General features: G+C 36.6%; 2 protein-coding genes across 7 annotated transcripts in view; one reads left to right on the top strand and one right to left on the bottom strand.

Moving 5' to 3' along the window:
- The window catches only part of OTUD4 (OTU deubiquitinase 4), a 42103-nt gene extending 36946 nt beyond the window's left edge, over nucleotides 1–5157 (top strand). For all 4 annotated transcript variants that reach the window (XM_057547084.1, XM_057547086.1, XM_057547085.1 and 1 more), the window contains one exon: nucleotides 143–5157. In XM_057547084.1, coding sequence (XP_057403067.1) covers nucleotides 143–1354 — 1212 coding nt within the window. In that variant the 3' untranslated portion in view covers nucleotides 1355–5157. The remainder of the gene's footprint in view (nucleotides 1–142) is intronic.
- A 2844-nt stretch (nucleotides 5158–8001) lies between these two features.
- The window catches only part of ABCE1 (ATP binding cassette subfamily E member 1), a 35881-nt gene continuing 16012 nt past the window's right edge, over nucleotides 8002–27870 (bottom strand). For all 3 annotated transcript variants that reach the window (XM_007189362.3, XM_007189364.2, XM_007189363.2), the window contains 9 exons: nucleotides 26630–26751; nucleotides 23765–23986; nucleotides 22694–22753; nucleotides 22536–22594; nucleotides 21162–21272; nucleotides 20929–21071; nucleotides 20688–20810; nucleotides 11239–11350; nucleotides 8002–9664 (listed from right to left, as the gene is read on the bottom strand). In XM_007189362.3, coding sequence (XP_007189424.1) covers nucleotides 9617–9664; nucleotides 11239–11350; nucleotides 20688–20810; nucleotides 20929–21071; nucleotides 21162–21272; nucleotides 22536–22594; nucleotides 22694–22753; nucleotides 23765–23986; nucleotides 26630–26751 — 1000 coding nt within the window. In that variant the 3' untranslated portion in view covers nucleotides 8002–9616. The remainder of the gene's footprint in view (nucleotides 9665–11238; nucleotides 11351–20687; nucleotides 20811–20928; nucleotides 21072–21161; nucleotides 21273–22535; nucleotides 22595–22693; nucleotides 22754–23764; nucleotides 23987–26629; nucleotides 26752–27870) is intronic.

Raw genomic sequence — 27870 nt, 5'->3', positions numbered from 1 at the left:
GCATGTTGTGTATCACTGTGATCTAGTATTTGGACTGCAGTTTATGGTCTTTGCAGGCATGAGAAACTTATCTTGAGCCCACTCTGAACTTCTCCCCGCCCCCTGTGTTGTTTATCTTACTGGTTTTCCTTGTCTTTTGTAGGCGTATAGTTGCCCTATGTGGGCCCCACATTCTTACCTGTACCCTCTGCACCAGGCCTACCTGGCGGCCTGCAGGATGTACCCAAAGGTCCCCGTCCCTATGTATCCTCAAAACCCTTGGTTCCAAGAAGGCCCTTCCGCTCCGAATGAAAGTGACTGTACCTGTCCAGATGCTCACTTCCCCGGGCAGCCTGAGGCCAGTGTCAACGGTCAGATGCCACAGGCAGAGACTGGACCGCCGACGTTCTCTTCAGCCCTGGTTATCCCTCCGTCTCAGGTGTCTGAAAGTCACGGACAGTTGTCTTATCAGGCCGACCTGGAATCTGAAAACTCTAGGCAGCTTCTTCACGCTGAATATGAAGAGTCGCTGAGCGGCAAGAACATGTTCCCACAGCCATCTTTTGGGCCGAACCCATTCTTAGGCCCGGTTCCCATCGCACCTCCTTTCTTTCCTCACGTTTGGTATGGGTACCCTTTTCAGGGATTCATAGAAAATCCAGTAATGAGGCAGAATATTGTTCTGCCCTCTGATGAGAAAGGAGAATTGGATCTGCCCCTGGAAAATCTGGATCTTTCTAAAGAATGTGCTTCGGTTTCAGCAGCAGACGAGTTTCCCGAGGCTGGAGGTGAAGACACCCATCCTCTCCCTGAAGCCAGTGTGAGCGAGCACGAAGGCCAGGCGGAGCAGTCATCCCAGACACCTAAGGCAGATCTGGCACTGGCTCCCGTCCCTCCTGTAGCAGAGGGAAAGGCTCATCTTCCCGCTCAGATTCTAAACAGAGAGAGAGAAACTGTGCCTGTTGAACTTGAGCCTAAAAGGACCATTCCGAGTCTGAAAGAAAAACCAGAAAAAGTGAAAGATCCTAAGGCTGCTGCCGACGCGGTCAGTGGGGCCAGCTCTGTGGACAGCAGGGTGCCGAGACCAAAAGAAGAGAGCTCAGAGGATGAAAGCGAGGTGTCTGACATCCTGAGAAGTGGTCGATCCAAGCAGTTCTATAATCAGACTTACGGAGGCAGGAAGTACAAAAGTGATTGGGGCTATTCTGGTAGGGGGGGCTACCCTCATGTGAGAGGGGAGGAGTCCTGGAAAGGGCAGCCAAGCAGGAGCCGAGAGGAAGGTTATCAGTACCATCGGAATGCCAGAGGACGGCCCTACAGGGGGGATAGGAGGAGGTCAGGGGTGGGAGATGGCCATCGGGGACAGCACACTTGATGGTGTTGCGGCATTTTAGAGCAGAAGCCCTTTCTTAGGTGGAATGTTTCTGAAGTCTTTAAAAAAATACATTAAAATAAAAACCCAAATTGGAACTCTCTCCTCCCCTCCCCCTTTACCCTCACTCTCATTCTAGGACAAGAGATTTTGGATATGCGTTTAAGGGGGCAGGTGAATTCCTGGTGTTGCCATTTTTCTTCGTTCAAAATCTGTCTATTTATCGGGTGACTGCCCCCATAAAAAGTTAAGAAATAAGTTTGTTAAAGTATTTTTTATAAACAGCTTAATATAAAACATTATAGATTTAGTGTTTGATTTTTTTTCCTTATATAAGTTTAATTTTCAAATGTTGGAAATGTGTGCTTTATAATGTTTACTAAAGTGACAAAATACATCATTTGACACACTATAGATTCCAAAACATAACATTGCACCAAATAGAAATGTATATTTTATTATGCAATGCCTTAGTCATAAACTGGGCTCAAACAATTCTTAGCCTAAAACACTGTTGTCTTTTGAAATGCTTCCAACCCAAAGGCCTTTCATCTCAATATCTGTCAAACTTGAATAATGTCTTCTCTTTAATATTACACATAAGGCAGCCTATTAACTTGTGTCTTAGAAATGTTGTATATAGTTCTTTTAATATTCATAGGGTATATTTTTGAATTTTGGTGAGTATTTGTTGAACTTGAGATTGCATACAAGAATAGATGTTTAAGAAATAATAGGAAATCTAATGAAATGGCTGTTCCCACCAAGAATTCTTAGCACTGGTGTAAATATCATGGTGCCTACTCGAAAGAAATGTAGATGCTATGCATTTTGAAAATAATCTGCATCTGTTAAAACTGCAGAAGTTTTTTAATGCCACTTTAACACTAATGCACTGACAGATTTAAATATTTTGTGAGAAGAAATGTTAAAAATTTTTAGCTTGACAGGTTTCTATAGAGTTAACTGTGTTTCATTTTTCCCTTTGCACCACACTCAGTTATGTGTACCACTTTACATTTGCATGTTCAATTTGTCACGGCTGGAACTATTGTACAAAAAAGGATGATTGTGACTTTGAGTTCTTTTCTAGAGGATGCTGCTAGACAGTGGATTTGTTTGCATTTAATAGCTCGTCACCCCTTCGGTCACATGTCTCTGATTCGGCTTCCTTCCAGTCTCTTGCAGTATTCGCTAGACTTTCCCTTTGCATGTTGCACTCTGTTCCCATTTGGAGATGTGATTCTCTGAATTAACACAGTATTCATTCATCTGTGTTACTATGTAAAAATAACTGTAGCTTATATTTCTTATTTGTACATACCAATGTGAAGTTCTACCCTTTTTTATGTTCTGCTTTGATCAGGAAGTTTTGAGTGCTATGCAAATAATGTAGTAATTTCTCTTTGCATGCCATGTGTAATATACCTAGCCAAAAGTAGATTTTTTTTTAAAGCAGTTACTTTAAAAGCAAATACAATTCACTTGAATTTGACAAACTGAAGCAGATGAGTTTTCTGGGTTCTCTGATAACCTACGGGAATGTTTGGGTGCCAGCTAGGCTCAGTGAATCTCCACTGTACTGTAATAATGGTTATTTACCTCTGTGTTGTTTTAATTACCTAATGTCTTTGTAACTGCTGATTTGAGTAGTGATTAGTGTGTAGATGTTTTGTAACATAGGATTTTAGAGAGCACTTTGAAAGATAACATTTTATTATGATGGTGCTAGGTAAAAATTTGTAAAGACTGGGATGGTTGTGTGGAAAAGAAAAAAATTCTTGAGAGAACCTGTTGAAAGGAATTTCTGTTGTCACCTTCTAAGCTAGAACAACTGGGGAAGGTACTGCTTAAGCAATTTTTTTCTTAGTTAACATCAACAGTTGTTACGGAATGAGAAGATGAGAGGGTCCTCCACTTTCAGCTCATGCTTGTATATGTAGGATTAGCTTACCTGATAATTTTAATGAAAATTACATGAGATATAATGACCAGATTTAAAAGTTCAATGTAAGTTTGATCTCAGGAGTCCAAAAGAAATCGCTATTTCCTGTGTCCTTTGTTTTATTGACTGGGATTTGATCATCCCAGTTTCTTCTCGAAATGTTTAAAAATTGGATAGGAAAGAATACTGTTGATTTCTTCATTGTCACTCTGTCTTACCTCAGTTGAGTAACAGAATACTCTGTAGTTCCTGAAGGAAATGCCGATTTGCTTCCTGTTTCCCATACTTACCTCCAGGACATGATGGAAACAGTGCTGGAAGAGAACTTTAGCAGTTGGTACTTTACTCAGTGACCTCTGGAATAAGAATAAAAGAACTCTGACTTTTGATTATTAGTTTTAAAATTGTCTTTACGTGAAGGTCAGTTTTGTTTTTTTCCTTTAGGTTTGTTATCAATATATTAGTCCAGGGGTTTTGCCTTATGCTGAGGTCACACTAGGGCCAAGCAAGCTTTTGTCCTCCTTCGTTTTAACTGAGTCATATGGTATGTTGACATGAGATAAAATGTTTCAGAGAAAAGCAAAAGCTTAGAAGTGAGAATCATTTGTATTTTGAGTTGGAAATTATGGAACTTACTCTATTATGATACACATTTTGAAGAACAAATGTTTAGAATGACCAAAGCTCACCTGTTCTTTTCATTTTAGTTGCTTTTGCTAAACTTGATTCCAGCCCCTTTCCTTTTAGCATTGCGTATATTTCTCTTCTTCAGTTCCTCTCAGATAAATCTTCAATTCTTGCTCCACGTACCCGTTGGTGGCAGGATGCTAGCATCTGTGTAGTCCTCGTCCTGTTTCCTGGTAACCTGTATGTTCATTTTCATGGCTGACCTAAGCTCAGACCCTGCCTCGGCCTGGCAGGAGTAGGTTTTCCCTACTGATACATTATCGTATTTGATGCAGACTGTATATATTCTTGCAGTGTGTTTCCTTTGTGACTCAAGGTTGAATAATGCCTGTGAACTGCAAACTTGCTTATGATTGACTTGGTGCAATAAAGTTCCTTTCTAACCATTTCTGGTTTAGAAGACATTCAGCCATCCTAGAAACTAGCAATATTTATTTATGCCTCATTTATTTTACCTTAGTCTTTCACTTATGGGTACTAAGCAAGGTCCATTTTAGTGTAGCTGAAGAGACTACATATTTGCATATTTGGCTACACTATTTCTGTTTACTGTATTTTGCTTCCTATTTAATGTCTAAATGCTATTGTGTTGTTTCCAATCTTAATGGCTCAGTTCCAGTATATCAGTTTCAAAGAACTAAGGTTTTGCTACTAGTGGCAGCCACTTACTCTCCCACTAATTGGGATTTCCCACTAATTTAGGTTTTCTTCTCCCCTGAAATACAAATTTTAGAAAAATCCTACAAGAGGGGTGGGTGCATGTCTTAATGCTGGGAAACAGCGACTTTGGGGTTGAATTTACTTGAATGGATTAAAAATTGCATTGTTACAGAGCTAGAAAAAATTTATGTATGAAAAATGATAATAGCCTTACACTGAGTACAAATAATACTTAAAGCATGTGAAGATGTGATCATTTGTGATGTTACTTGTAAAAAAAAGGTATATATACATCTTTTGAAGTGTTAAAAGGAAAATAGTACTTTATATTCTTTATCATATCACTTTTTGTAAGTGTTGAATATATTCCTGTTTATTTTTCTATGTTCTGTTTTGTAGCCTTAAGAAGTGTTTCAAACATATCTGAATGTATAAAATAAGAGTAAATGCCCTTCATGATGTGATGCTGCATTATATATAAAACTGTGTGCATATATTAAATTTTGTCTCTTGATTCTGCTTGTGATTCTTTGGTTCTAGGGCTTTAACCAAGTAATATAGCATGTAAATCTTAAGAGGAGTTTAAGTAAACTCCTAAAATTAAGAGTTGTTTGCCCTGGTTCTTATCCAGTCAGAAAATCTAGTGTGTGTGCAATTAAATACCACCCGGGATTTATAATCTATGGGGTAAGTGCTGTTCTTTTCCCTACGTTATATATATAGTAAAACGGGTCACGCAACTAGTAATTGGTAGAATTTGGATTTGAACCTAGCTCTGAGTGGTTTGAGAGCTAGTCCTATCATTTTTCTCAGCAGTCATTAAATGAAATGGGGATGTGCAGAATATCTAAGAATAATTTATAGATTAAATGACTCAGTTTTTTTAAGTTAGATAAAACACTTTGAAAGTTTTATTTGAAAACTGAGGTAGCAAGTATACTTAAGTACTTTGAAAACCCAAGTTTCTTAAGGCTGTATTTCTTCATTAAGTCGCCTAAGAATATTGCTAGTCAATACTCATTTAACCTACTATGGACTTTCTCATCTTAGAGTGGCTTTCTCAGGAAGCAGAGCCTAAAACAAAGGCTTCATTCAGCACAGGGTTTGAGAGAGGTGACTTAGGTGCAGGGGCAGCAAGCTGGGAAGGGGGATCCCAAGTCCTATAGGCCAGTTGTTTGGGGCTGCCTGAGAAGGTGAGTGAACTATCACAGAACCTTGGAGGGATCAGAGGGAGAAAGGACGGAGGAAAAGGGGGAAGCATTTCTCCGTTAGCTGTGTTGAGTGCCAGCACCTCTTCCCACAGAGTTAATCGGGAAGAAAGCAATAAAGATGTCTGTTGATGCTGGTTGAAGCTCTTGCAGAACTGGTCACTTGATGTGGATGGATAAGAAGGTGAGACCGGCTGACCAGTGGGCCACAAGAAGTGCCCCATGCCGGGTTTCTCTAAAAGTTTTCAGAGAAAAGCAGAATGGTCTGCTTTTCATTTTGAGTATATTTGTTTTACTTTCACTTGTTGACTCTTAAATGCAGGACTAGGGAATGATATGAGGATGTAAATAAACTGCAAAAGAGAAAGTAAACACAACTTCCCTTCACAGACCATAATTTATAAGCTCTTTCGAAAGTGAATCATGCACTCAGAATAGTGAAGCTGCAGTTGTTGGTATGAACATCAAGTTAAGAGTTTTCTACATTGATCCTCCGAATTCAAAAAATTCTGTGTAGTAAGCTAGTTTCATTTAAAAAAAATAAATTTATTTATCTTTGGCTACGTTGGGTGTTCATTGCTGCGCGTGGGCTTTCTCTAGTTGCGGTGAGCAGGGTCTACTCTTCGTTGCGGTGCACAGGCTTTTCATTGCGGCGGCTTCCCTTGTGGAGCACGGGCTCTAGGAGTGCAGGCTTCAGTAGTTGTGGCGCATGGGCTTATTAGTTGCTCCACGGCACGTGGGATCTTCCTCGACCAGGGCTCCAATCCGTGTCCCCTGCGTTGGCAGGTGGATTCTTAACTACTGCGCCACCAGGGAAGTCCACTAGTTTCTTTTACGTGAAAACCTTGGTTTTGGATTAAACGCCTTCAGGTAGAGTAAGAAAATAATGCTATGCCTATCTAGGGACGTGCCTGTTACTGTGTAACTTAGTTCTTTGCAATTTTCTAAGATATATTCAGAAATCAGGGGCCAAAAATGGAGACCAGAAACCAGAGGGCACAGACATGAAGTGACACTAATGCTCTGCTCCACGAGAAGGGACAGATAGATGGTCATGGTTGCCAGTCTCATTAGCTGAAAACTTGCAGATACGGGAGACAGACTTGGGCACATGCAGGGTTGGGAGCTGGAACTATCCACTACAATCTGCCTATATTATTATCCTTTCCTCTCACTAAGCTCTTCAGTGCGCATGCTGACTTGTCTCTGACCTGTGTTCTGGTTCACATGGATTTTCTTACCATTTTTATCATTATAGGTGCTCCTTTCCCTGGGAGCTGCCTCCTTCATGTAGCCCCTCTGACTCTCCCACCCAGAACTACGTCTCTTCTGAACCACGTGGCGCTCATAATACACCAGGCGCTGGGGTTGAGGGATTGACATGTGTATCTAAATGAATGAGTGAAATGATAGAACTAAGTAGTTATCCAGGCTTCCTACAGAAACACAGAACCTCTATGGCGAGTAGATTCATTCCTTCAATACAGTAGGCAAACGACATGCCAGACACCAAACTGCACATTGAATCTGTAAGCAAGAGAGAAAGCACTGGACGACTTCAAGATGCTATGGTGTAAAATTAGGTTAACTTAAATTACATAGATAACACTTTTTGTAACGACTGCTGCACACTAGGTTGACTATAAACAGTTTATATGTACAAAATTTCAATTCAAAAGGTAATGGGTGTATAATATATGTCTCCTTTATTCCCTGTTCTTAACCATCAAGTTATCCTTCCCAAAGCATTAACTTTCTTGAGTATCCTTCTGTGTATTTTAGTATTTTGTATATTTTCATATAAACAGTGGTGTATTATAATAAATTATGTTGCACCATGCTTTTTTGCTTAGAGATTTTCTCTAATCAGGATATACTGAGCAGTCTCATTCTTTTCAATAGCTAACAAACATCTGCATTGATGTATTTGAGTTGGTAACAGATTTTATAAAAAAACCCTTTTCCTTGTGTTAACAATTTTGTCCTTTTCTACTGCTATACAAAATTTTAAGTAACATGTAAATCTGTTTAAAAATTTTCATTTACATGAAAAATAATACAATTGATACATATTTTATCAGCAATAAGAAAGAACTGTGCTCTTATAATACAAATATTTTAAGGACATAATACAGAATCAGTAAATAAAAATAGCTTTTATCTTATTTTATTCAATACATTTGAAATAATGACTCACAAATTTAACCTATCTTTAAAAATAGGCAATACTTATTTTAGTATAATCCCATATATGTACAAAACAAACTCTTTACATATTCACAGTTAAGTGCACAGAAAAAAAGCATGAAAGGATATATATTATTAAACATAAACACTGGTAACATTTGGGAGGGTAAAATAAAGGGAAATCGTAACTCTATTCCATATATTTCTGTAATATTTGAAAATTTCACAATAAACATGTATTTATGGATTACTCAGACAAAGCAACATTTTTAAAAGGCCTAATGGGGCTTAGTTAAACCATACGTTCTATCCACTGTTTGCATATTAAAGCTTCTATTGTTTCAAGAAGCTCTAAATTTCGTTTAATAATTTCTAATTTTCCTAAACTCTTTTCCTCACTTGTAGTATAAGTTAGTTCCAGCTCAGTGCATTAGGCAGAAGTATAATTGAAAGTGGTTTCACACTACAGGTATCCCACTGTTCAAGAAATTTGGATAAGTCTTTAGAACTCCTGCTACACACTATCCAAAACTAAGAAAAAAAGTCAAATAGATAATATCCTTTACATCCAAACCTGGAAATGAATATATTTGGTACCAAGGGGTACTCTGTATTGCTATCTGGGGACCGCTTTGCGTTAATGTTGCCTTTAGGTAAGTGGCTCACAGTCCTTGGCTGCCCATCAGAAATCTGTGGAAGTTTAAAAATACACAGATGCTTAGGCTTAGGGACCAACTCTAAAGATTTTGAACCTGTACTGTATTTTTAAGGGAAACAAATATTCTTTAAAATGCTTTTTCTAAAATCTTGATCAGTGATTACATAAAGGTATGTTTATCGAATGACATTACCTTGAGAATAACTACAGAATATAGAATCTTATGAAATGCTACATCTAATTCAGAGTAAAGTTAGGATTTTTTTTTTTGGGGGGGGGTGTTGAAATGATTTTTTTGCTAAAGATATTCAAAAGCACCAAAAACATTGTCAACAATGCTTAAGTTGGTAATAGTCTTTTCCCAGCAGTGGTGTTCTGTAGTAGATAATATACCTTTGGAAGTCTAAACACACTGACAATTTAATGCAAAGACTGAAAACAAATATATATAATCCTGATGTTTATTTATCAAATTTCATCAGTGGCGTCATTGACCGGTTTTTAAAATAAGTTTCATTATAGTGGCATACTTGGCAAACCATGTAAGTACAGAAACTTTTTACAAGATTTTTAAAAGGGGGCAACACTGCTCAGCATTTGGTACATGAATATACAATACACCTACTGAATATCTTCCCCATACATCATGAAAACTTGGAGGTAATTTGTATAGCCTGAAATGTCTTCATATTAGAATGTTATGCACAAAAAGGGCCTTATCATCAAGAACAGAAAAGTGGCATTTGCTGTATTCAGACTACAATTTAAAACACAACTAACTGGCTTTATGTTACAGTAAGTAAATTATACTTCAATCTCCAGAGCATGTGGGGCATAAAACCTGATCTAAGTTTTATTCGACAAAAATCCCAGTAAATGTTTCTTTTAATAAATGGCTTATCAATATTCTCAGATTCACTCTAATCATCCAAGAAAAAGTAGTTTCCACTCTTCTTTTGTTCTACATCCTAAAAAATAAAATAGAGAAGAAACAAAAATCAACACCATTCTCCTATATGTAAGGGTAGGGTAGACTTTCACCTGCAGAATTACTTAGCAGTGTTTGTAAGTGTCTATACAGCCTCCTCTGCACTCACTGGCTGCTTCTGGATATGCCTGGTTCCACTACTTAAAGGCTAGATTACTACCTCTGCTACCCATCCCTACTGCCTGGACACCTTCCTGCTGCACACCTCACACAAAATTCCTTTACATAAAATACTTAAACATATAAAATTTTGTTATATAAAATACTGTTTCCAGAAAAACTATTAAATTCCATTTTTATCATTTTAACTTTAAGCTTCTGGTAAAAAAGTAACACTGTCAGTTTGAGAACTGCCTATTACACAAGAAGTATATAAAAATAATTTTTCCCAGCACTGTCTACAGACTGGCCAGTAATGATCCATCTACCTACTTGCCTAGCTGCTTGCTCCCTTATTAGGATTGAGGTATGACTGTCTAGGATGAGTGGATATAGAGAAAATGATAAGTGTACCTGGGGACTGAACTAAGTCTCTACCCAAGAAAACTACAACACAAACTGTTTGTAATGCTTCAGAAGAAATTCCTATGAAAATTAAGCTGTGCATAATAAGTGTTCTAACATTTAGTTCCTCTCTTCTGCTTAATATGCTTTTCAAAACTGAGAAAACTCTTCAAATTTAATTTAAAACTTGCCATTTCATTATCCTGGCCAGAGAGTAAACATTTATAAACAAAATATATAGTGAAGGCTAAAGGCATCCAGATATTATGTTAGGTGCTTAAGAATACATGATGTGCACCATGTCTCTGCCTTCTAAGAGGTCACGTTTTAGTAGCGAAGCTAGAGAAGTACAAATATGAAAGGACAGGTACGTGTTAACATACTTCTAAAGCTTCTAAGTATTAAGGACGATGGCTAGAGGGCCATGAAATGTAAGCAGCATTTTAAAGAGGCATTGCAGGGATACCAGAAACACAGAAATGCTTTTTTAGCATTCATTTTTCTTTTTTGAGCAATGAAGAAATGACTGCCTTCTAAAAACCATATTTCACAGACTACATCAAGTATAGGGTACAAAATTATTTTACATACTACAAAGAAAAAAAAAACCCACTGCCAATTTAACTGACAAAATGTTTTTCCATTATTTAGAATTTAATGCTCATTGAAGAAGTTTATTTAGACTCTTAAAATATGCATTTTAATCATGTGTTGCTCTTCTGCGTGCACAAAATGTGTAAGAAATATTAAGGTATTTGTAAAAACTTCTGTTTCAAGTGTAATCTTTCTGAAGACATTAAATGGCAAACTCAACACAAGCAGTACAACAATGGGTGCAACTCAAACAGACAATGCAGCAATGGCAGCTACATCACAGTTGCTGCCTATCAGACTGAAGTATGCCATCAGATACTAAAATGTGAAAAACATGAATCTTGGAATTAATGAAATGACATAAGATTTTAGTGACACAGCCTTCAATTTAAAACATGCTTTTCAATTATTTACACTGAGAAGTTATCCGTGATTTAAGGTAATTTTTCTACATACCTTAATCGAATTGAGTTTGTTTATTCTTGGCCTATAGTTGTTTGGATCTCTTCTGAATGTAATTTCAAGCTGAGACAAAAATTTATTCATGCCAGCCAAAAGGGTTTGAGGACTAGAGGAAAAATAAAATCTATCAGTTGTGACTGAACTTTACCCCCCCAGTTTAATTACTTTTTTAGGAGGAAGAGTATTACAAATCACTGTTCCCTCTAATTCCCCAATCAAAAGTCATCTGGATAATAGTATAGTCACAGTACAGTATAAAGTCTATATTCAGAAATGTCTTTGCTTGGACTATGTAGTTTGTTTGGCTATATTTTTATGCAAAACAAACACAGTTTAAAGTGTTCCTGATCTGGAAAAAAAGTCAGTGAGAAATACTGCTTTAGAAAAATTATCTGATTGAAGAATTTCAAATCTAAGATTTTTAGGGGAGAAGAGAATTTAACAGAAAAGGTAATATTTATATTAGAAATTTGGCACAAACCAATATGTACAACATAATGGTGTTTAGTAATAACACCTTTTAAAATTTCTATACTTTATTCATCTTTTCTCACCCAAACTAGTTCTTAAATCATGTTAAGTCATATCATACATGTGGAACATTTTAAGCATTTTGTAAATACAAAGGGAGGATCACTATTTGAATAGCTTTATGTAGTCTAAGAAATTTCCCTAACAAAGAAGTTGTGTTATTTTCAGTAATTGATACATAAATTTTAAATAGGAAAAAAAAAAAAAAAGGAATTCTAATAAGTTTAGTACTTCTATTCCTTGGATGTATTCAAATAGCAAATCCATTCCTCCCTAAACCAGGAAACATTATGTTGGAATCACATGAACTTGCTGTTTTTACAGGTCAAATGGCTGAATATCAGGAATTTCATACAGTTCAACCCAATAAGGTGTCAGCACTAAAAGTGTAAAGAATTTCTCATAAAAAAAATTTCTCATAAACTAATGTGAAAGTTCTTTATATTACAAGTACTCTCAATCAAGCCAATAAGGAAAAAAGGGGACGGAGGAGGTAAAATCATTCATTTTTAACTCTGCTGTACATTAATACCAGATATTTGGGGTGTAGTGAGCTTTACCACTAGCGGTGTAAATTGGGCAAATCATGCATCCAAATAATGAAAGAGACAAAACTGAACCTGAAAGAAAAGGTGAGGGGCCCAAAGCTCCGCATGCTTATTCCCCTGGGTCAGGAGTTCTATACCATAGTCTAAAAACCGCTATTCTACCCAGGGCCATCCAGTACCGAATATGAATAATCTTGGGAGTTACAAAATCATTTCTAGAATTTCTGGTTATCTCTTTCCTTATTAAAAATTAAAACAGTATGACTTATGTCTATATGTTGATTGGAAAATTTAAAATAATCTGGGGAGATTCAAGATGGCAGAGAGTAGGTGGACGTGGAGTTGATCTCTCTCCACGGATGCATCAGGAATACATCTATAGATGCAACAATTCTCACAGAACACCAGCCGAAAACTAGTAGAAGACCTTGGACACTGAAAAGGAGTATAAAGATCCCTGTATAACTGGGTAGGATGGAAAAAAAGAAGGGAGGAGAAGAGGAAGCCGGATGGGACCGCACCCTGGGGCGGGGGAACTGAAGCAGAGGAGAGATTCTCGAATTTGGGGAAACCCCCTCTCTGACGGGGAAATCGATTGGGACAGAAGGGAAGCATCTCAGGCTGTTGGAAGAGGGTGAAGCTGCTGATCCGTAGCAGACAGGACAGAGTAAGAAATACACAGATGGCCCGTAAAATGGCCCTACGTGACCCAGACTGGGATGTGTGTTCACAGGTGTGCAAGGGGGCTGAGAGCTGGTGTGTGGGGATTGGAGAACAGGCCCAGAGTGAAAAGTGCTGTTGGCTGTGGGAAGACGCACTGAGGGGACGGGAGGGAGGAAATCCACAGCAGGGAATGCCTATGGAGGAAGACTGGCTGCCATGGAAGCAGGGCACTATTGCTAAGTTCCACGCAGGCATAGGAGACACTATTGTAACCTCTCTCTCCCCACATGTCACCGCCTGCCAATGACAATAAAAGAAGCCCGCTCAGGGCTGGCTCTTGTGCGCTGGCTGCTGAGACATTAAGAAGCCCCCTCAGAGCTGGCCCTCATGTGCCGGCTGCGGGGCAATTAAAAAAAAACACCACCACCCTCTCAGGGCTGGCCCTCAAATGCCTGCTGCCGGGTGCCAGAAAAACCCCGGCCAGGGCTGGCCCTCACGTGCCTTACGCTGGGCGCCGGAAAAGGCCCTCACTCAGGCCGTATCTCTTGCACCCATGGCCCCCGGCTTCCCTGTGCATTTGGTGCCGCTGGGGCTCCCGTGATCCAAGCAGTCATACCACCTCCGCACCCGGTCCTCACAGGGCCAGACCCAAGAGCTCCAAGGCAGCCTCAGGACCAGACTCCTGTGGGCGGACCACACGTAGAGGTGGGGATAAAACCAAAGCTGAACCCCAGGGACGGGGTGACTAAGGAAGAGGATGGAAAATCTTTCCACTGGCAGCACAAGCTGCAGATTAAATCCCCACGATCACCTAGGAAGACCCTGCGTCTATGGAACATCTGAGTAGACAATGAGTGTTCCCACAAATGAAAACGGTCCAGCTCTGGCCGCTGTGGACTTTGGGGGCACCACACGCGGGAACTGGGCCACATCAGAGTCGGAGGGGTCCCCACAGGGCCCACAGCAGGTCCAGAGACCAGCCCAGAGGCAGAGGAGGGGCTCCTGGGGAGGCGGAGGGGGGCTGTGGCTCACGGCGTGTGCAAGGACCCTCACAGCGGAGACCCCAGGGAAACATAATTATTACTATTAATTTTATTATGTTTTGATTCATTCTGTTGTTAGTTCTGGCTTCTTTTTTTTTTCTTTGGTTTCTTTTTCTTTCTTTTTGTGTTTGTTGTTTTAGATTTTTATTTAGTCTTTTGGGATCTTTGTTTTATAACATTTTTATCTTTTTTTGGTATATATTTATATTTTTACTTTGCTTTTCTGTTGTTCTGTGTTCTTGTCCCGTATTTTTTGTCAATATATATTTTTTAATATTTCCATTTCTTCTTTGCTTTTCTGTTGTCCTGTGTTTTTCCCTTTTTATTTTACTATTTTTAAAATCATTTTTATAGGTTTGTTCGGTTTCCTTGCTTTATTCTTCACTGCTTTGCTTTTGTTTTTAGGTTATGTGTTTTTGTTAGTATTAATCCTAATTGTTTGATTTCATTTTTGAATTCTTCTATTTGTCTGGTTTTTCTCTTGCTTTTTTGTTTTATTTGACTGTTTTTCTTTTACATGTGTGTGTGTTTCCCTGTTTCTGGTTTTTTTTTTTTTTTGGTTTGATTTTGTTTTTACCATTTCTCCAGGGTTTCGTTTGCCCTTTTTTTTTTTAATACGTTTTCTATTTTATCTTTTTTATATTTCTGTTTCTACGCTGCTTTTCTGTTGTTGTCTTCTTTCCCCTTTTTCTTTGTTCTTTTTATATCATTTTTGTCAGTTTGTTTTGTTTCTTTGCTTCACTCTTCAGTTGGCACTCTGCTTTGGTTTTGGGTTCTTGTCAACTTTCTTCTTAATTGTTTGATTTCGTTCTTGGGTTCTTTTGTCTGGTTGTTCTCTTGCTATTTGATTTATTTGGTTCTGTTTTTGTTTCTTTTGTGTGTGTGCACGTTTCCTTGTTCCTGTTTCTGTTTGATTATACTTCTTACCTGTCTGGGGTGTTGCTAGTCTTTTTTTTTTTTTTTAAATCCCCTTTATTGCCAGGACGAGCAACTTGCGGGGGTCTTGGTCCCTTGAGCAAAAGTCGGGCCTGAGGCTCTGGAGTGAGAGCACCAAGTCCAGGATGCTGGACCACTAGAGAATTCCCAACCCCAGGGAAGATTAATCTCTGAGAGCTCTCATGGAGGCCTCTATCTGAATCCAAGACCTGGCTCCACCCAACTGCCAGCAGCTCCCAGTGCTGGACGCCTCACACCAAACAACAAACAAGACAGGAACACAAACCCACCCATAAGCACACAGATTACCTCAAGTCATACTAAGCTCACAGACGCCCCAAAACATACCGCCTGACACGGCCCTACTCATCAAAGGGAAAAGACTCAGCTTCACCCACTAGAACGCAGGCACCAGTCCCCCCCATCAGGAAGCCTACACAAGACACTGGACCAACCCCACCATCGGGCAGAGAACAGAAGCAAGAGGAACTACGACCCTGCAGCCTAGGGAAAGGAGACCTCAAATACTGTAAATTAGACAAAATGAGAAGACACAGAAGTATCTTACAGGCAAAGGAGCAAGATAAAAACCCACAAGACCAAATAAATGAAAAGGAAGTAGGCAAACTACCTAAAAAAGAATTCAGAGTAACGATAGTAAAGATGATCCAAATTGTTGGACACAGAAGAGAGAAAATACAAGAAACATTTAACAAGGACCTAGAACTAAGGAGCAAACAAACAGTAATGAACAACACAATAACTGAAATTAAAAACACTCTAGAAGGAATCAATAGCAGAATAACTGAGGCAGAAGAATGGATAAAAGAGATGGAAGACAAAGTGGTGGAAATAACTGCCGAGGAGCAGAGTAAAGAAAAAAAGAATGAAAGGAAGACAATCTCAGAAACCTCTAGGACAACACTAAACGCACCAACATTTGAATTATAGGAGTCCCGGAAGAAGAAAAGAAAAAGGGTCTGAGAAAATATTTGAAGAGATTGTAGTTGAAAACTTCCCTAACATGGGAAAGGAAATAGTTACCCAAGTCCAGGAAGCACAGTCCCATACAGGATAAACCCAAGGAGAAACACACCAAGACACACACTGATCAAACTAACAAAAATTAAATTCAAAGAAAAAATATTAAAAGCAGCAAGGGAAAACCAAAAAATAACATACAAAGGAATCCCCATAAGGTTATCAGCTGATTTTTCAGCAGAAACTCTACAGGCCAGAAGGGATTGGTAGGATATACTTAAAGTGATGAAAGAGTAAAACCTACAACCAAGATTATTCTACCCAGCAAGGATCTCATTCAGATTCGACAGAGAAGTCAAAAGCTTTACAGACAAGCAAATGTTAAGAGAATTCAGCACCACCAAACCAGCTTTACAACAAATGCTAAAGAAACTTTTCTAAGTGGGAAACAAAAAAGAAAAAGACCCACAAAAACAAACCCAAAACAATTAAGTCAATGGTAATAGGAACATACATATCGATAATAACCTTGAATGTAAATGGATTAAACGCCCCAACCAAAAGACATAGACTGACTGAATAGATACAAAACAAGACCCATATTTATGCTGTCTAGAAGAGACCCACTTCAGACCTAGGGACACATACAGACTGAAAGTGAAGGGATGGAAAAAGATATTCCACACAAATGGAAATCAAAAGAAAGCTGGAGTAGCAATACTCGTATCAGATAAAATAGACTTTAAAATGAAGACTGTTACAAGAGATAGGGAGGGACACCACATAATGATCAAAGGATCAATCCTAGAAGAAAATATAACAGATGTAAGTGTTTATGCACCCAACATAGGAACACCTCAATACATAAGGCAGATGCTAACAACCATGAAAGGAGAAATCGACAGTAACACTATAATAGTAGGGGACTTTAACACCCTACTTATACCAACGGACAGATCATCCAAACACAATAAATAAGGAAACATGAGCTTTAAATGACACATTAGACCAGATGGAGAAAAATGAGATTTATAGGTGATTCTATCCAAAAACAAAGGAATACACTTTCTTCTCAAGTGCACACGGAATGTTCTGCAGGATAGACCACATCTTGGGTCACAAATCAAGCCTTGGTAAATTTAAGAAAATTGAAATCGTATGAAGCATCTTTTCTGACCACAACGCTAGGAGACTAGATATCAATTACAGGGAAAAAAAACTGTAAAAAATACGAACACATGGAGGCTAAACAATACACCACTAAACAACCAAGAGATCACTGAAGAAATCAAAGAGGAAATAAAAAAATACCTAGAAACAAATGACAATGAAAGCATGATGACCCAAAACCTATGGGATGGAGCAAAAGCAGTTCTAAGAGGGAAGTTTATAGTAATACAATCCTACCTCAAGAAACAAGAAAAATCTCAAATAAACAACCTACCCTTACACCTAAAGCAATTAGAGAAAGAAGAACAAAAAACCCCAAAGTTAGCAGAAGTAAAGATATCATCAAGATCAGATCAGAAATAAATGAAAAAGAAATGAAGGAAAGATCAATAAAACTAAAAGCTGGTTCTTTGAGAAGAGAAACAAAACTGATAAACCATTAGCCAGACTCATCAGGAAAAAAGGGAGTAGACTCAAATCAACAGAATTAGAAGTGAAAAAGAAGTAACAACTGACACCGCAGAAATACAAAGCATCCTAAGAGACTACTACAAGCAACTTTATGCCAATAAAATGGACAACCTGGAAGAAATGGACAAATTTTTAGAAAGGTATAACCTTCCAAGACTGAACCAGGAAGAAACAGAAAATATGAACAGACCAATCACAAGTAATGAAATTGAAACTGTGATTAAAAATCTTCCAACAAACAAAAGCCCAAGGCCAGATGGCTTCACAGGTGAATTCTATCAAACATTTAGAGAAGAGCTAACACCTATCCTTCTCAAACTCTTCCAAAATATAGCAGAGGGGGGAACACTCCCAAACTCATTGTATGAGGTCACCATCACCCTGATACCAAAACCAGACAAATATGTCACAAAAGAAGAAAATTACAGGCCAATATCACTTATGAGCACAGATGCAAAAATCCTCAACAAAATACTAGCAAACAGAATCCAACAGCACACTAAAGGATCATACACCATGATCAAGTGGGGTTTATCTCAGGAATGCACGGATTCTTCCATATACACAAATCAATCAATGTGATACACCATATTAACAAAGTGAAGGATAAAAACCATATGATCATCTCAATAGACGCAGAAAAAGCTTTTGACAAAATTCAACACCCATTTATGATAAAAACTCTCCAGAAAGTGGGCACAGAGGGAACCTACCTCAACATGATAAAGGCCATATATGACAAACCCACAGCAAACATCATTCTCCATGGCGAAAAACTGAAACCATTTCCTCTAAGATCAGGAACAAGACAAGGGTGCCCACTCTCACCACTATTATTCAACATAACATAGTTTTGGATGTTTTAGCCACAGCAATCAGAGAAGAAAAAGAAATAAAAGGAATCCAAATTGGAGAAGAAGAAGTAAAACTGTCACTGTTTGCAGGTAACATGATACTATACATAGAAAATCTTAAAGATGCCACCAGAAAACTAGTAGAGCTAATCATTGAATTTGGTAAAGCAGCAGGATACAAAATTAATGCACAGAAATCTCTTGCATTCCTGTACACCAACAATGAAAAATCAGAAAGAGAAATCAAGGAAAGACTCCCACTTACCACTGCAACAAAAAGAATACCTAGGAATAAACCTACTTAAGCAGGCAAAAGACCTGTACGCAGAAAAGTACAAGACACTGATGAAAGAAATCAAAGATACAAAACAGATGGAAAGATATCCCATGTTCTTGGATTGGAAGAATCAACATTGTGAAAATGACTATACTACCCAAAGCAATCTACAGATTCAATGCAATCCCTATCAAATTACCAATGGCATTTTCCACAGAACTAGAACAAAAAATTTCACAATTTGTATGGAAACAAAAAAGACCCCGAGTAGCCAAAGCAATCAAGAAAGAAAAATGGAGCTGGAGGAATCAGGCTCCCTGACTTCAGACTATACTACAAAGCTACAGTCATCAAGACAGTATAGTACTGGCACAAAAACAGAAATATAGATCAATGGAACAGTATAGAAAGCCCAGAGATAAACCCACGCACATAGGGTCACCTTATCTTTGATAAAGGAGGCAAGAATATACAGTGGAGAAAAGACAGCCTCTTCAATAAGTGGTGCTGGGAAAACTGGACAGCTACATGTAAAAGAGTGAAATTAGAACACTCCCTAACACCATACACAAAAATAAACTCAAAATGGATTCGAGACCTAAATATAAGGCAAGACAAAATTAAACTCTTAGAGGAAAACATAGGCAGAACACTCTATGACATAAATCACAGCAAGATCATTTTTGACCCACCTCCTAGAGAAATGGAAATAAAAACAAAAATAAACAAATGGGATCTAATGAAACTTCAAAGCTTTTGCACAGCAAAGGAAACCATAAACAAGACGCAAAGACAGCCCTCAGAATGGGAGAAAATATTTGCAAACGAAGCAACTGACAAGGATTAATCTCCAAAATATGCAAGCAGCTCATGTAGCTCAGAATCAAAAAAACAAACAACCCAATCCAAAAATGGGCAGAAGACCTAAATAGACATTTCTCCAAAGAAGACATACAGATTGTCAACAAACACATGAAAAGATGCTCAAATCACTAATTATTAGAGAAATGCAAATCAAAACCACAATGAGGTATCACCTCACACCAGTCAGAATGGCTATCATCAAAAAATCTACAAACAATAAATGCTGGAGAGGGTGTGGAGAAAAGGGAACCCTCTTGCACTGTTGGAGGGATTGTAAATTGATGCAGCCACTATAGAGAACAGTATAGAGGTTCCTTAAAAACCTAAAAATAGTACTACCATTTGACCCAGCAATCCCACTACTGGGCATATACCCTGAGAAAACCATAATTCAAAAAGATACATGTAAATATTCCTGCAATGAACACTGTGGTACAACTGCCAGGATATGGAAGCAATCTAAATGTCCATAGACAGATGAATGATTAAAGAAGATGTGGCACATATATACGATGGAATATTAGCCTTAAAAAGGAACGAAACTGAGTTATTTGTAATGAGGTGGATGGACCTAGAGTCTGTCATACAGTGAAGTTAAGTCACAAAGAGAAAAACACATACCGTATGCTAATGCACATATATGGAATCTAAAAAAACGGTACTGATGAACCTAGTGGCAGGGCAGGAATAAAGACACAGACGTAGAGAACGGACTTGAGGACACAGTGGGGGGAAAGGAAAGCTGGGACGAACTGAGAGAGTAGCACTGACATATATACACTACCAAACGTAAAATGGATGGTCAGTGGGAAGCTGCTGCATAGCACAGGGAGATCAGTTTGATGCTTTGAGATGACCTAGAGGGGTGGGATAGGGAGGATGGGAGGGAGGCTCAAGAGGGAGGGGATATGGGGATATATGTATACTTATAGCTGATTCAGTTTGTTGTACAACAGAAACTAACACAACATTGTAAAGCAATTATACTCCAATAAAGATTATAAAAAAAAAGAGCCAGCCAACTTGAAATAAATAACTAAATAAAATAAGTTTCTAAGTGTTGGAACTTATAATTAGGTTTGGATAGTTTACAAAATAGTTTTACCTGTTTGCAACTGTGTTCTTAGATGGAACACCATCAAAAACAATGACTCGATCTGCTAGATAGGTGGCCATGATGAAGTCATGTTCCACAACAAAGGCTGTCTTCTTAGCATGGAGTATGAAACTAAAACACATGATTTTGAAATCTTAGTTTTATATCATCATATTCAAACACTATATTAAGCACTTTTGTCTGCCACTACACATGATCACGGGTAATACTCTTATGAGCGTGACATTACCGTTTGACAACTCGAGCAGCCATCAATCTTTGCTCAGAATCCAAATATGCAGATGGTTCATCAATTAAATACACATCAGCAGGTTTGCCCAAACAAAGAGCTAAAGCTACTCGCTGCAGTTCACCACCAGATAATGTCTGCACCTATTTGCAAAAGAAGTTCAGTAAACCATGTAGAGACATCCAAAGTTTAAAATAATAAAATGATAAAACAACAAAAATTATTTAGAGTACCTCCTGATCGATGATGTTTTCAATTTGCAGAGGCTTCATTACATCAGTCACAAATTGTGGATGAGTGTAAGCATCTCTGATCTTTTCATGTAGTAGCTGGCGAACACTTCCCTGTTTTTAATGGAAAAGTATTGAAATTTTATTTCAGTACAGAACTACTCTAATTATGAATCTTGAGAAAGTTAAGCTACACAGCAAAAGTATATCAATTTGCCACCAACAGATATCGATAGTATTTTGATGTTTATCCATCAGCTGTGACATGTTTTTTGAGATTTTAAAAATTAAAAACCCACCATGTCCAAGTTAAAAAAAAAACAAAACAAAAATCTTAAAATTTGAAAGTAGTAAATGATGAAGGTTTCAGGGAAGAAATCATTAGAGACTAGGAATACTTCTAAAGGTCAATATGGGTATCAAGTAATCTTCGGCAATCTGTGAGCTAACACAAAATGCACAATAATATGACGGGGATGAATTTAAGATGTCTTTTAAGTTGTTATCTGAGGAGAGGGCTGAGTTTGAGAACTTAAAAGCTAAGCTTATAGAAAGCATTAATGATAAAATTTTCATTGTAAGCCAAGCCATCTCAAATATTCCCAACATGAGTGAGTACTGAGGTACTGAGCATAGATACTGTAGTTAATTAGTTCATTACAACACCTGCAGAAATCAAAGGAGGTTAATTTCATAATGTTTTAAGGCTCATCCATATTGTAACATGTATCAGTGTTTTATTTCTTTTTATGGCAGAGTAACAGTGGCTCTACCATTTTTCATTCCCACCAGCAACGTATGAGGTTCTAATTTCTCTACATCCTCAGCAATACTTCTTATTGTCTTTCTGCTTTAAGTCATTCTAATGGGTGTGATGTGGTATCTCAATGTGGTTTTGATTTGCATTTCCCTAATGACTAACGATGCTGTGCATCTTTTCATGTGTTTATTGGCTATCTGTATATTTTCTTTGGAAAAATATCTATTCAAATCCTTTGCTCATCTAAAAATTGAGCTGTAAGAGTTCTTTATATATTTTGGATACGAGTACCTTATTAGATATATGATTTGCAAATAATTTCTCCAGTCCTGTGGGTAGCCTTTCACTTTCTTGATGTCATTTGCAGCACCAAAACACATTAAGTTTTTGAAGATTTATTTTGGAAAAAGATGCCAAACAGACTTTAAAAGAGTTTCCTAGCAGTGGAAATGAATAAAGGACTGTAGTAGTCCTAAGATCTTCCTTAGCCACCTTATTACACCTGTACAGAAACTAATTTGGAGAAAAATTTTGATATAGTGTAAGATTAATGACCTAGGTATATATATATATATATATAAACTCTTCTTCAATAACAAAATAACAGAATAACTCACGGTTGATTTGGGACTGATTTTCTGTGGCTTATAACTGACATTTAAAACTGGTACTTCCCCTGCAAAGTAATGCAAATAAATAAGACACTGAAAACGGCCCAGATCTTCAAAGTTTACTATGTGGAACAGAGTAAAAAGACTCAATATTACAATAGTACCTCCTTCATCAGGTTTAAGTCTCCCAGCAAGCATTCTGATAAATGTCGTTTTACCAGTACCTGGCAACACAACATACAAAAAATTGACTTGAAAGATGCTTCACATTTACAGTAAATCACTAATGTACTAATGGGTTTTAGCTGAGAAATTAGTTTTGAACAAATACACTGACACTACTGAATTCTGAAGGTTATATAGAAAAATACTTGAACTTTCATGATTCATCTCTCAAGTATCATTCTAAACTAATTAGGAGGAATATAGACTATTTAAAGCTTATGACGGCCATTTTAACAAACGGTGGGTCTATAAAGTCTTGGGTTAGTTCTTGAAAGACTTACTTAGCTAAAATATCAATGCACACAATTTATTGTTAAGACAGGACAATAACTGTTATGATTGATACCATCATCATAAAGGCCAGTTACATGAAATATTTAATTGCAACCAAGCTCAAAATTCCTGTTAACTAAAAACTGATACATTGCCACAATCTTCATAAAATTTTTTTCTTCTACAGTTTTGTAAGCTGTAAGTACACAATTCAAATCTTTTTCTAAAAATCATGAAAGCAATACCAGATATTTGGCACTCAAATTCATTTCATAACTATATTTATGACGATAATCTATTACTAAAAAGTGTTGGTAATACAACTATTTACAAAGTTAGATTAGCCTAAATTTAAATTAAGAAAGGTTCCAAGTGGAGGAATGCAAGGAAAACATTTTAAACTAGACTGCTTCAGAAGTACAAATTTATCCTTTCCTTCCTAGTCAGTTTCTAAGATGAATAAGTGCTATTCGTATCAATTTATACATAGAAAAACCAGCTTAGAAAAAATCTTATTCTCACTGAAGGTTATGAAAACAAAATAAGAAATATGAACTCGATTAAATGACAGATTAAATCATATGTTGTCACAAAATGTGAACTACACTGAGAAATGTAGGAATTCAATCCAGCTCCCAGACCTATAACTGAGTCAAAGTTTTTCACGGAGTAATTAACACTTAGTTACTGGATAAACAGAACAAACTTCCGAATATCACAAAATAAGGAAAACTTACCATTTTCCCCCAACATCACCATGATTTCAGAATCTGTAAACTCTCCAGCTACAATTGCTAGCTCAAACTCTCCCATCTTTTTCTTCATTCCAGGATATTTATACATACACATCTTTTTAACTTCTTCTTCATTTGCTGTCTCAGCTACTTTAAAAACAAGTGATGAATCTCTGAATCTCAAGTTTTCTGTTGGAACGTAGCCATCCAAAAAAATGTTTATGCCTGTTGGAAAGTCATTGAAATAGATTAGTAAAGATCACTTAAAGACTAAACTTTTTCCACAAAAATAAATTATCATATAAAAGCCAAAACCCTAGGCTCTCTTGTGAGCAATCTATGCATAGATTTAAATTTCTGTGGATTTATAGCATGCAGTGTGACAACAGTGTTTCACGTACCTAATGCCAAGTTTAAATAATTCATGCATACATACATGCCTATATACACAAAGCATAACTTTTCATTATTACGTGATTTTTGTAAGATTTTTTCCATCAGATTTTATGTGAAAGCCTATAATGCCATTTCTTCTGTATTTTAAAATAAAAAATTGTAATTTTTCTCTACAAAATGACAAGTAAAATGGAATATTTTCAGACTGACATAAAATAAATTAAAACAGTTTGAGCAATAATTTTTTAAAGACGATTTAAGTTATGAATATTCATTTTCATGTGAGACATAACCATACATTGAAGTTACGATTTACTGCATTTGTTTTCAGATTAACTTCGCAGGTTTGAAAGAAATTTATAATAACAAACTAATTTCATTAACCTTTTTTTTTGGCTTCACTGTACAAACACCATTATCTAAACAGATTTTAATAACTGAAAGTAAACTAACATACTGTACATGAAAATTCCTCCATACTGAAGTTGTTAAGAACCACAATGGCAGGTGCACAGAAATGGAAAAGTGGATTATTTGGGAAACAGTGAAAAGATCTATTTTTAAAGTGTTTACTATTCATAAGAGAAGGACAGTAGGTGAAGTTTCAGAAGGTCTTGAAAGAAAGTCTAAGGATATTATTCATGTCATCTGCAATGAAGAACCACATCTAGGCCTTTTCAGCCTAGAACACAGGTGTTCAATAAATATTTGACAGAATAAACATATGTGTTTATTCTGCCCAAATTAGCATTTTTATATCTTAAACTATTTAAAAATTACAAATGTGGGGTTAAAAAGATTAAAACCAAAAATTAAATAAAAATATAAACTTGAAGGAACCTTAGTGGCCATTTAGTCCAAGTGCCTAATTCATCAGGTAAGAAAATGAAAGCTCAGAGAAGTGACTTTGTGGAAAAAACACTAACAAGTCAGCTTTATACATTAATACTGCAATGTCTCTCTTGCCAATTTAAAAGTGAGTTCAAGCTAAAATTCCTTTACAGTTCATAAAGAGCTTTTACATATAATGTATTAATTTCAGTATATTAAAGGAAAGCAGAAAGATTAAGTGCAGTTTGTTACTTGAATTGTTTTAACAGATAGGGTACATTAAAAACCTCTCCAGGAACTACTTCTTGGCATAGGCTTTAGACATGGCATCTATAAATGGAATTATAAAAAGTGATTGCCAGGTACCCATGTCATTATCATCAATGTGATTCTAGAACTACTTTAGGCAGAGTCGGCATTCAATAAATACTTGCTAACTGAGGAGAGTAAAACATTAATTGCTTCTGATATCATCTCTTAAAGACTACTGGAAAGAAAACTGGGCAATCTCACAAATTTTCCCTTAAAATGCCTACCTATCTCAAATGTATAGATAGGGACGTGAGAGCAATTCCTTCCCCACACCTTAAACTATTTATACACTTTTTATAAATTAAAAGAGCTACCACCACCTTTTTATGCAGAGTATGATGCAATATAATTTCTTTCTCCAAAAGTTTCTTAGGTAACTCAAAAGCAATCTCTTTGAAGAGACAGCTTTAAAAAAAAAAAAAAAAAAAAAAGAGCCTGTTCAACCTAGGGAGCTATAAGGCTACATGAATAATTATTCTTGTAGAATACGGTATTTTTTCAAGATATGGACTAAGTAGTCCTTTTAGGTGTTCTAGATTGCCAGCTTAAGGCATAGCTGGAGAGAAGAAATGTAAAAAAGTAAAAATAGGAATGAGGAAGCAGTGAAGGGGAACAGGAAAGAAATTAAAAGGAAGAAGGTGTACCAGGTAGCGAGTACACTGATTCTGTTTCAAGAGCCACTTAGTGGTAGGCTAGTTTTTACTTTTGCCTAACCTGCTTAGGGAAGAGACATGGAAAAGAGAGACCAGAGAGTCCTTCTTTCCTGAAAGTAAAAGGAGTAAGTGAAAATACACTTACTAAGCTATTTTATTAGAATTTTATTAGTCACTTACTAGACTATAATATACTTAACTATCTTATTAGAATTTTGTATAGTCTTAGTTTCACAAACTTAGGATACAGATTACAGATAAATTTGAAACATGAAAACAAGATGCACTAAATGAATTTTAAGAGTTTTCCTACTGGTATTGGCCCGTCAAAGATAAAGCTGAACATGACTAATAGTACAGTGATGCTGCAGAGGCCAAAATATAAAAGAAACTTTTAATATAGCAAATAAATAGAGCAAATAAATAAATAGAGTGAAATTGATAAAGCATTTTTACCCACAACAAAAACTTCTACAAAAAGACATAGGTTATGTTTAACAACTGATGTATATAACCTTATATATGTATACTCTATTGGGAGATTAAATTCCTTAAGGCCAGAGTTTTGGATAAGTAATACGAGAGCAACACTTAACTACTTAGCATCAACAGCAATACATTTTCTAAGCATTAGAGTGAAAGAGAATACAGCATTGTGAAAAGTTTTTCAAGTTACCTTCTCTTACACTAAAAGGCATAGTGACAACACCGTAAGCACTTGGTACGCCATATAAACAGCAGATGAAGTCAGAGAGATAGTCTAATACACTTAGATCATGCTCCACCACAATGATATATCTGAAAATCAATATAGATTTTTATTTTAAAATGTAATATAATATATATAATTAAAATTTTATTTAATTATAATTAAAAATTTACATAGTTTTTTAAAAAACTACAGTGTAAATTTCAGGAAGATAGATATATTTAAAAAAAATTAACTGTAAAGACCATATTAAGCATAAGTAATAAAACATTTTCTTTAAGACTCATTATCAACGTTCGTACTTCAAATTGTTTTCCTAAACTAAAAGAAAAAAGTTAACATGAAATAGTGTATGAATATATGAAATAAATGTTTGGCTAATAAAAAACATATTTTAAAATAAACTTTACAAAGCAGAAACAATTATAATAGATTTAAATCAGACCTATTCTAAACTGTTTATTATGCTCTTCAACTTATGCATTAAACCCTTCTACTTGTCCTGTCTCATGCTAGCTGTAGTAAGGAATGCATAGAGAATACAACAGAATCCTCAACCCGAGAACTTTCACTTTAGCTGTGGAGACAAGGAATAGATATGAAACAATACCAAAAAACACTACATTAGCAAAATGTTTTTACAGGTAATAAAAATCTAGTGACGGTAAGAAAGAAAATAGATTAGTGTGTGTACTGGAGCACTTTATGAAAGGGGTGGGCTATGACATGACTTTTCAAGTGGTAAGAAAAAAGTATTGCAAGTATAGAAACTATTAGGCAAATAATAATCATAAAGCTTTTATGCAGCATCTTATTCCTATTCAACTTAGCTCAAGATGTTCAAAAAGCAATGTCCTACAGACACCTAAAATTCTAATTTAATTTATCAGCTTCCTGTACAAATAAAAACCAGCCATATTTTTATTGATGGAATCACTACTCCCATAAAAAAAGACTCAATTTTATTTGCAATCATATATTGTTTAAATTGTCAAGCATGCCTAATTCATTCTTTTCTTTCTTTATCTAGATTCTAATTCAGGCTGTCATTTCTATCAATATTTTTATAGGCTTTTAACAAACCTCATTTTCTTCAGGTCCCCAGATGTGGCTCTCAGTTCCAAATGAAACACATACCATCTTCAGACTTTAAGACCTTCCAAAACTTTAGCTACTATAGATCTTCCTCAATTTATAAGGTTACACCC

The sequence above is a fragment of the Balaenoptera acutorostrata genome, chromosome 5 (assembly GCF_949987535.1).
Source record: "Balaenoptera acutorostrata chromosome 5, mBalAcu1.1, whole genome shotgun sequence".
Taxonomy (NCBI): domain Eukaryota; kingdom Metazoa; phylum Chordata; class Mammalia; order Artiodactyla; family Balaenopteridae; genus Balaenoptera; species Balaenoptera acutorostrata.
The sequence above is the reverse complement of the archived record's forward strand: the minus strand, read 5'-3'. Positions and strand labels throughout refer to the sequence as shown.